The sequence below is a fragment of the Octopus bimaculoides genome, chromosome 15 (assembly GCF_001194135.2).
Source record: "Octopus bimaculoides isolate UCB-OBI-ISO-001 chromosome 15, ASM119413v2, whole genome shotgun sequence".
In the NCBI taxonomy this organism is placed as follows: domain Eukaryota; kingdom Metazoa; phylum Mollusca; class Cephalopoda; order Octopoda; family Octopodidae; genus Octopus; species Octopus bimaculoides.
Window position 1 is genome coordinate 27,357,357 of NC_068995.1, and position 11,046 is coordinate 27,368,402.

The 11,046-nt window shown below is 32.4% G+C and overlaps 1 protein-coding gene across 1 annotated transcript in view; it reads right to left on the bottom strand.

The window, feature by feature from the left end:
* The window catches only part of LOC106873751 (leucine-rich repeat protein SHOC-2-like), a 705,478-nt gene that overhangs the window by 453,499 nt on the left and 240,933 nt on the right, over window positions 1–11,046 (bottom strand). Inside the window, exons 7-8 of the mRNA XM_052973213.1 lie at window positions 2,005–2,125; window positions 53–161 (exon numbers count right to left, since the gene is read on the bottom strand). Coding sequence (XP_052829173.1) covers window positions 53–161; window positions 2,005–2,125 — 230 coding nt within the window. The remainder of the gene's footprint in view (window positions 1–52; window positions 162–2,004; window positions 2,126–11,046) is intronic.

Genomic DNA, 11,046 nt, shown 5'->3' on the forward strand with positions numbered 1-11,046 from the left:
ATATAAGATATTTATGGTTTAAGTAAAATATTTGACATAGAAATATACACACCTTAAACCTAATCTTGTAAGTGATCGTAAATTACCAATAGAAGAAGGTATGTCTAGTAATTCATTATGTTGGAGGTCTAGGGAATTCAGCATAACACAATTACCAATTTCTAGATAAAATAAATAAATAAATAATTATGATATATACATAAATATGAAAAACAAAATTTAAAATGCTGTTTTGTACATAAATGAATAAATGCATGTATTGAAGATTTAATGAATGAATGGATAACTATTCTAATTTTAAATAATTTTCATTTAGTTAATAAACAATGATAAATATAACAACTCAGTCTGCATGAATTTCCAATCCATATTGTATGTTAAATTACAATTTTCATTACATTATTTAAATCATTTCATCTATTTTTCAACTTTTCAAACAATGCATTTATGAGGAAATAATCTTCAGATTAGTTTATGGAAGCTACATAAAGCATAAGAGAATGAAAGAACAGCTTAAAGGCTAAAGTTCAGGTTCACTGAGAAAAACTGTAGACTATAAAATATTTCCTGCCACTATATATTGTAATATGTACAATACACCTGATGTATATTTATGCTTGAATGACTTCTACATCAGATATTGACAATGACTAAAAGGTTTGAATGAAGCAAATAATAAATATAAAATAAATGCAAAATTTAAGAAATCAGCTTCTCATTCCTAATTTGTACATTACTGTCAGTGGTGGGGTGTGAAAATGAGAGGGATGAACTAGATTGAATAACATAAAGCTAAACAGGTATCAGAGAAAAGTCAAAACTATATGACAAAAAAAGAATTATCAAAAGATTGAAATAGATGCCATTTTTGCAGCATGGCTCTATATATATATATATATATATATATATATATATATATATATATATATATAAGAATGTTAGATCACGAATCATTAAATTTTGAAAATAGCTAAGAACGATTAGAAATTATTGAAGAGGTAGTGATCTTCCTCTATCCAAAACGTTTTTTCAACTCAATATTTACATACTATTATGTATAGCTTTATATGTGCTTTGAGATCCAGTTCCAAAAGAGAATTAAATCTTCTCTTGAAAGCTTATAAATTCTTATGATGTCAAGAAATATATTTGTCTTTAATGAATTTCAAAATTTTGTATTGGATAGTCATTCTAGTTTTGTTGATTTCATATGAGTCTTCCTTCTTATTTTATAATTTAATTCCTTTAACTGTGAATTTATCTTTCTGACAGAGATAAAGAGAAATGTTATTTTTTATATATTAATATTTGAACCTATTCATTAGAGGTAACTGTTCATAACACTTGCATTCCTTTTGGCATCAGCAAATAAGTGTTTCTTTAACTTCACATGTTTCTCTAAAGCATGAGTTCATACTCTTTGATTCATATAATTGAACACTTTACACATCACATCCCATCCACTTTCTATATTTCTAAATTTTTAGTGTGATAAACTAATATAATCTAAACCTTTAAGTACACTTTATTTATTTCACAAATAAAGCCATGGTTCCAGTAAAATATTCCTGAAGATCATCCTATTTCTTAATCTCAAAGCTATTAAATATTATTAAAATAAATTCAGAATCCCTTCTTGTAATTTTCTTTTTTATCATCTGTACTTTATTGCTTGCTAAACTCTTGAAAGCTGATAAAATATCAACATTTATAACTAATTAAAATCATCAATTCCTAGCAAAAAAAAAAAAAATAGAATGTTCCACTTTTGAATAAATGTAATACATCTCACTAACCAATTATATTTAAAATAATATTCAGGACAGCAATTATCAATATTCTTTCTCCCTGCCAACATTGGAAAGCCTTAGAAAATTTAGACAACTGCATACTGATAGAATGTTTCTTTTTTTTTTTTCTACTGTACAACTGAACTCAAAATCTAGCACCATAATCTGAAAACCACTAGATTTATATATGTAAACAAGTAAAATAATAACTTACCTTCAGGAAGATGTTCAAGATGATTATGTGAAATATCAAAAGTAACAAGGTTTACAAGATTTCCCACACCTTTCGGAAGTTCCTTGATTTTATTTTCTCTTAAACTAAACATGGCTAAATTCTAAAATGAAACAAATACCTAACAATTAAATATCAAAAATACATGTATAATGTAAATTTTTGTTTTAAATTAATAAGATATTTAATAAAAAAAAATGTCAATACATATACTTGCAACTATTTTGCCATGCATTCATTTCACACAGTTAAAATTTTCAGTTATCCAGTCAATGAATTTACACATCCAAATCGAAATGAACCAAACCTAACAACTACACTGATAAAATATCAAAGCGTAAAAATGCTTGTTCGACTAAAGGCGGTGCTCCAGCATTGCCACAGTCAAATGACTGAAACAAATAAAAGAGTAAAAAAAAAAAGAGTAGTACCATGATTGTTTAGACAATGAAGACACTACTAATAAAATGCAAACATAAACTATTCAAAATCCTTTTACTTAACATGGAAAGAGCTTCATAAGGCACATCTAGACTTAAAATAGATAACCAAAGAATAACTTTATACAAAAACAATTATTCAAACCTAAAGGGATATTACAAAACTCATGCATTTAATTTTTTTCTTTTTTCATAAATTGGGACAGGAATAGTTATGGCATAGTACAGGTACATCCCCAATTTTCCATATTGTTGGTTCTAAAGCTTTGACAGATTAATTGTTTTGCCAGATCATCCATGGTCACATAATAATTAATCTATACACTTCTATCCAACTTATAGACTAATTACTAATCATACTACACAGCTTATGTACTGAAACACCACTGACTATTTTTTTTAACAGTTCTACTTTAACCTGGATTGATATGGAATGGTGTTTATGTTTGACACTACCACTGACAATCTCAGTTTTCTTACCTGCAGTAGCCATAGCTAAGGGTAACTTTAAGTTAAATAAGCTGAGAATCTCTGAGTGTTACTACTAACAATTGCAATGTAAATAATACATGTGTAAATATGGTACATACAATGGAGTGAACTAGACTGGCAGTCACAGGAATTTCAAGTTATCCCTTGTAATTATCCAAATTAAAGGTGCTGGACCATCAGCTACAGGAAAATCAATGGTTTATCTGTATCAAGAACAGAACTACAAAAATATATTTTCCAAACACTACATCTCATTTTACACTTCTTTCCTTCTTTGTTATTTCCCAATAAGTATCTATAAAAAATATAGTGGCTTGTACTGCAAAAAGACATTTCATTTAGGAGGGCATCACTTCAGAATTAAAGAAATATATTTAAAATCTCAAAATTAGTAGTATTGCAGCTATGAGAAACAAACCCAACCAGCTCATTGTCATCATCATCATTGTTCCCATTTAACATCCTTCATGGAGTAGGAACAGATGAACAGGAATAGGTGTTTTGCAGTAGTGGAGATATGAGGCTACCACAGTTCAAAAGAGGGGAGAGAAAGAAGATGAAAATTGATGGGGAGTGGGTAGAGGCAGACTCAAGTTACAGAATAGGGTGAGTGGGTGGATAAGTTTGTGAGACTGCAAAAGGAGAATGGGAGATAGAGGAGAGGAAATATAATGAGTGGACACAAGTAGAGGGAGAGGGTGTTAGGAGGATATGTTGTGAGGAAGATTTGACAAGGACTTTGTCATGGACAGCAACAGAGAGCCAATGTAAAATTTTGCATCAAACTTGTGAAGTCTTCTACAGAGAAATTGAGCATGCTTTGGCAAGTTTATGGTGATGAGGTAATGAGTCTAACACAATGTTTTGAGTGGCATGGGTGCTTCAAAAGTGGAAGAACATCGACAGGAAGAGGATGAGCGATCTAGGAGACCTGCCATGAGTGTCACACTGTGAAATGGATTGAGCATCGAGAATTCATCCCCCAAGGTTAGACCATCAATCGAGAGTTCTCCTGTGACATTTTGAAGCATGTGAGGGAAGACATTTGGCAAAAGCAACTGGATCTGTGGCACATGAAGAATTGGATTTTTCACAATGACAATGCACCTTGTCACTGAGCTCTCCTCACTTGAGAGTTTCTCACCAAAAGCAACATGGTATCACTTGTACACATGCCCCATTTGCCAGATTTAGCACCTGTGAACTTCCATCTCTTCCCCAAAATGCAGCTCAAAGGTCACTGTTTTAACACTGTTGTTGAGATCCAGAGCAAATCACAAAAGGTCCTTGACTCGCTTACAGAAAACAACTTCGAGACTGGATTCCAAAAGTGGCAGGAATGCCAGCACCAGTGTACTGTTGTGCAAGGTGATTATTTTGAAGGAGATGATGTTAAAACTTAGGTAATTAAGTTATTTTTTATTAAAGATAACTAGTCTGGGAACCTTTTGATACCACCTCATATACGGAATCAAACCAGATGGACTTACTCTTTTTTTTTTTTTTCCCTTTCTCTTCCTAATGCCTGTGTCTGTTTGTTTTCTTTCTTTCACTCCAACCTTCCTATGTATGTCAATATTTCTTTTTCATGCTGTGTTGTCTTCTAAGAGAAACTTAAACTATATCCATGGTAATACAATTTTTGAATTCCAAGTGTTATGCTCTGTTATTGACAAATTCAAATTATGAATCTTTGTAGTTTTCATCACTGTTTACAATTTTGTTCCAATTGTTTTCAAATTTGGCATATAGACTAAGTTTTGTATACTAATTATCAAAATGAAATTCATTTTTTCAATAAATCCATAACTAAAAAGTTATTAGCCTTTAAAATTTGCAAAATTTGGATATTTTAGCCAATCAGAAGCAAGTATTTTACACATCACCGTGGTGAAAAACTCTGTTTTCATAGTAACCAAAGATACTGCACATGTGCACAAGGAGGAGAAGGGGATACGAGAAAGATAATCTTCTACTATAATAATACACTTGTGTTTTTCTCTGTCACAACATATGAATGAGAAAGGAAGGAGTGATGGCAAACTGGTAGTAGGAGCATTTCAACTCGGTGTGAGTATATATGTATGTAAAAGGGAGGTGTGTGTGTGTGTGTGTGTGTGTGTGCGTGCGTGCGTGCGTGTGTGTGTGTGCTCCAGGCTTTCGTTTTTAAATTTTTTTTATGGAATAGTTGTTTGTCTTAATGTTTTGATTGTTATTTCTAGCAACACTTGTTGGTATGTTTGTTCATAGCTTTTAACTATTTTATTTGCTCATGAACGTTCTAATGTTAACTTCATTTGTGTATATTTTAATGTGTTGATTGTTATTTCTATCAATGTTTTGACATGCTGACGTCCACCCCCACTGATGATGGAAAAGGCAGCAAACGCGCTGTTTTCAGATTGGCTGAAAATTCTGAAAATTATCAAACATTGAACACCTGTAACATTTTTGAAAAATTTTTCTGGAATAAAAGAATAACAAATTTGGATTCAGTATCAAAAATTACATCTCGTGTGATGCATTAAAAAAAAAATTTTAAAGATAATTGTAAACAGTGACGAAAACCACAAAGATCCCAAGTTATCCATAGTTTGATCATTTTAGTTTAGAAAATCGTGTTTTCTTTTTATTCTTCGTTCTAGATTGTGTCATAAAAGCAAACAAAAACCTTCTGTTTTGGTCTGCATTTTATTGTTATAAAATGCACATATAAGTGTGTTTATGTTAGCATGAATCTATTTGCATATATGTATATACCTATGTTATATATGTTGATATATATATATATATTCTTAAATTTTGGGGATAGACCTGATGGTGTACCATTTAAAGCACATTCATTGTATTCATCTACCAGCTGTCATCAACAGCATGGATATAAGTGCCACTAGCTTTACTTCAGAAATTCCTTCATGTCTGTCAAGTTTATAACATATGAGAGAAAGAGAGAATGGAATTAACAAGAATCTTTATCAATTACTACAATCATTTTGACTTATCGTCCATGAGTCCTTGATGGGTGAGATTCTGTACCATGCTCTCTCCTGATGCCACTAGATACAGACAAATACCAAAATATATTCTTATCAAGATAAGTGAAATAGAGACTAGAGAATGAAGTACCTTTTGACAAGATGCAGATATATGTTCCCGGATATTAACAAAAATAGAACAGGACCAAAATTTAACTCTACAGGCAGCAGCAGAAGAATGCCAGAGGATTATAAATCTAAGACATGACACAGATAAAATTGAAGAAAAAGATTACAGATAAGAGAAAAGAGACAAAATGTCAAGATTGAATCCATGTTATAGGTGTGGCGGTCTACTCCAGAGGACATATTTTCAAAATTAAATGGTGGCAAGATATTTTCTAAATTAGATCTCTCTGATGCATACCTACAAATTAAAGTTGACGATGAATGCTCTAAACACCTAACAACACACATAAAGGACTGTATACATTCAACAGGTTACCATCTAGCTCAGAAGTCACGCCAACAATTTTTTCAAAAGATTATGGAGGCAATGTTAGCAGACTGTGAATTCGCAATTCGATATCTGGATGATATACTCACAAAGATCAAATCCTGGGACCAACACATAGAGTACATAAAATGAGTTCAGAAAAATTAGGGATTACAACTTCACTTTGAGTGAAGAAAAGTGTGAATTTTTCTTACTGAAAATAAAATATTTAGGACAAATCATTGATAGAAATGGTTGTCAACCGATCTGTCAAGGGCAGATGCAATTAAAAATATGTCTCCTCTGACAAATATAGTGCCCTTACAAGCTTTTTTGGGACTGGCAAATTATTACCAAAATTATATTCCAAATATGCATAAAGTAAGAGTTCCACTAAATAATCTATTACAAAAAGATGTTAAGTAGAATTGGTCTGAAAATTGTCAGAAGGCATTCAACAAAATTTTTAAATATTAACATCTGATTAGCTGTTAACAAATTTCAATCTTGCAGTATAGATTGTTGTAGTTTCAGATGTCTCTGGGTATGGTATAGGTGCAGTAATGCTACATAAATATAAAGATGGTAATATGAAGTCAACGGTTCATGCCTTACATTCTCTGATATCAGAAGAAAAAAATTACAGCTAAATGAAAAAAGAGGATTTAGCAATTATTTTGCCATACAAAAATTTCATAGATTTTTACACAGTAGAAGTTTTTGACTACACTCTGATTATCATCTGTTATCTATATATGAGTCAAAGAAAGGACTCCCTACTCATACTGCTAATAGGTTGCAACACTGGAGTACTACATTACTAAACTATGATATTAAGGTGGAGTATATATCATCTAAGAAATTAAGATACACTGATTGTTTATCAAGACTGATTTCAAAAAATGCCGAACCATTTGAAGATATCATGATTGCTGTATTGCAAGTGGAAAATGAAATTAAAAATGTTTTGTGTAATGTCATACATGGACTGCCAATCACATTACAAGACATAAAATTAAAATCAGAAAATGATAAATTCATTAAAAAAAATGGAAGAAATGCTGAAGGTTAAAAGAGATAAAAATATGTGCAAAACAAATTTGAACCATTTCTCAATGAGTGACAGTGTGTTCAAGTATGCACAAAAAGTCGGAGTGTCAGCCACACTACAGAAGCGATTACTAAAGGGATTTCACATTGGTCACCCAGGGATTTCAAGGATGAAATCGTTAATGAGAAGTTTGTTTATTGGTCAACCATGACATTGAAGAATCAGTGAAAGCATGCAGAGGGTGTGCCTTAGCTGCAAAAGCAGATATCACTAAATGGTAACTGTGGCCAAAAACAAATATTCCATGGGCCAGACTGCATGTTGATTCATATTACTTTGTTGTGGTGGACAGTTTTTCAAAGTGACCTGAAGTGCATAAGTGTAAAAAGCTGACATCTGCGGTTACAGTAAATTTTTTACACAAATTGTTCGCCAGATATGGTATTCCTGATACCATTGTGTCTGATAATAAAACTCGATTTACTTCAGACAAGTTCAGAAAATTTTGTAAAATGTTCATTATTGAACATGTCACTACACTGCCATATCCTAGGTCAAATGGACAAGCAGAGTATTTTGTTGACACTTTCAAGAGAACGTTAAAAAAAGCAAACAATGAAGTAATGGTCGACCTTGCACTTCAACAATTTCTAAGAGTGTACTGAGTAACACCTAATCCGAATACCCCATCTTAATTGTTACCCACGGAATTAATGTCTGCTAGAAAGGTCAGATCTGTCTTTGATAAGCTGATACCAAGTGAAAATAGATAAAAGGCAAACAACAAAAATACTTCAAGATTCTTCCAGTTAAGTGACAAAGTCTTTTTAAAAACCTATAGATATGGTAAAGAAAGCTGGGAGGACGGTAAAATTATTAAACAAATTGGAAGAATGTTATTCTTGGTAAAAGGAAAAAATGTTGAACATAAAAGGCATATTAACCAACTTGAAAAAAGATTCATAGAAATAAGAGTCACAAGCAATAAAATCCCCATGGAAGTATTGTATGACATGTTTGAGGTACCAACATACAAACAAATCAAACTACACGTTCTAGCACCAGAAAACGGAAAAGAATGGAAACATTGGAATTGAACCCTAAACATAAGAGATATTAAAACTCTGAGTGGAGTTTAATTCTCAAAAGGGGAAAAGTTAGGGGAGACTAATTCTCAAAAGGGGAGATGTTGTGGAAGGATTCTAATCACCACCTGTGTGACTAAAGGTGAACTGACACATTGCTATAAAATAAAGAACTGTCAGTAGCTCAAGGTAAGCAGTTCACTGTGAGGTGTTGGCTGAGAGCGTTTAACCTCGTGTAACAATAATCGTAGTGCATCAACGTAAATACTTCTTTCCCCCTACTACATTAAATCATTTATCCCACACCAGGATATAAAAAAATATATATCTTCTTATATACATATATATGTATCACAATCATCATCATTTGCTGTCCTGTTTCCATGCTGGTATAGGTTAGACAGTTTGATAGGAGCTGGCAAGGCCAAGAGTTGCACTAGGTTCCACTGTCTGTTTTGGCTAAATTTCTACAGCTGGATGCCCTTCCTAACACCAACCACTTTACAGAGTGTACTGGGTGCTTTTCATGTGGTACCAGCACCATAAATATACATATATATAGTTATACAATGTTTGATCCACCTAAGTATATCTGGCATTGAACCTTATTACTTTTATCTGAGTTTTCATTATGTCTGTGTGATTAATATATTGATTTACATCTGTGTTAATAAGTCTTTTAGTTATATACATTATACAAGTTTTTTTGTTATATACATTTTTTACATTTAACTTTGTTCTTTTTAACACATTTTTTTTTTCAATGAATATCCTTTATATATCCATGTCATTTACATATTTTGTATTTAGTTCATTTTTACTTCAATCACTTTTTTACTGTATGTTTGGGATTTGATTTTCTATCTAATTTCCCCTTTCAATTTGATATGTGTTCATGCTTTGTTCTTTATATCTATCTAATTTCCCTTTCTTTTATACCCTTTCTAATTTGCTACCCTCCTTCTCCTTAACTTCAAGTGGTAAAATGCTAAATTGATGCTACCTCATATATGTACATACTGATATATATCTCATAGTTTCAGTCTATAAACTATGCTTTTTCCATTGTTATTTTCTCATTTTCTCATAAGCCTTGTCCTCTCTCTTTTATTTTCTCCCACAGCCACAATACTCCACCCTTCACTTTTATTAAGCTAATTTTTAATTATTTCTTTCTGTAATACTCATTCACCCTTATTTTAATTTTAATTTTTAATTCGCATTTCCATTTAAATTCTACTTTAATCACTTGGAAAATCATAATTCTTTCTATAAGGTCTTTCTTATTCTGTGTATTTCTTTATACACATTCCTATGAATTTTCACTATGCAACTTTCAATTTTTATTCTACTCGCTTTAATGCATGTATATTTTCCATTATGATCATTTGATTTTATCCAACACATTTCTGTTATTTTTGGAAAGTAAATTACTCAATCAGCTTTAAATGTTTATTTCATGAATTGCTAATCAGGTGTTCTTATAAACACTTGAATACTCATGACTATCTGGCAATCAGTCATATGAACTATGAGTAACAATTTGTGAAGTTTTTTCAGCTTCAATAAAATACTATATATATATATGTGAGAAACAAGATTGCACATATGAACAACAATTGCAGCAAGGTGACCGACAAAGCCATCACCACCAAGCAGTTCCTCAGAGACCTAACCCTGGATGGCTACCCAACATCTTTAGCCAAACAACAACGCCTAAAGAACATCAGGGTCAATAAACTCCGGAAGAACCCTCATACTCCCAAGTCCAGCACATGCTTCCTAAAGCTACCACATTTTGCTGACAGAACTACTGCAGTGATACAACACACAGTCCGCAGGGAAGGACTCAACTTACAGATAGTGCACACTGGCCCATCCCTGAGAAGAGCTCTGTGCATGAACAACACCTTTTACTACTCCAAGGAGTGCACATTATCGCACTTCCCCATCAATGACCCTGAAATGTGCCAAAGACCTATGTTGTATACAAGATCATCTGTGGCAAATGTGGCACATCCTACAAAGCTTTATATATGCATAAAAGAATACATGCAGGCAGACACTTCCATGAAGAAACATCTATGCAAAGGCCAGACCCGGGAATTCACAGTGCACATAGGGCAACACAGTGCAACAAAGGCAACCTTAGAATCTCTGAGGCCATCCTCATACACCAAAGGAAAGAATCAACAACAAAAGAGAGTTACAGGAAGCTAGCTGTTTGTTATAGCAACAATTTTCCGCACATGTCTACTCCACACACATGCATATCTGCAACACTTGTTCATTTCCTGAGGATGGGAGTCATAACCCTGAAATACTGAATGCAAGGTGAGTCTACATTAATTCATATATTTGTTTTCTTGTGATTTGCATTGCATTTACTTCACATTGTTCTGGCCTTACCCACAATCCTTTATACAATATATTTTATACAATGCTTCACAGTAACTATTCCAATATATATATATATATATATATA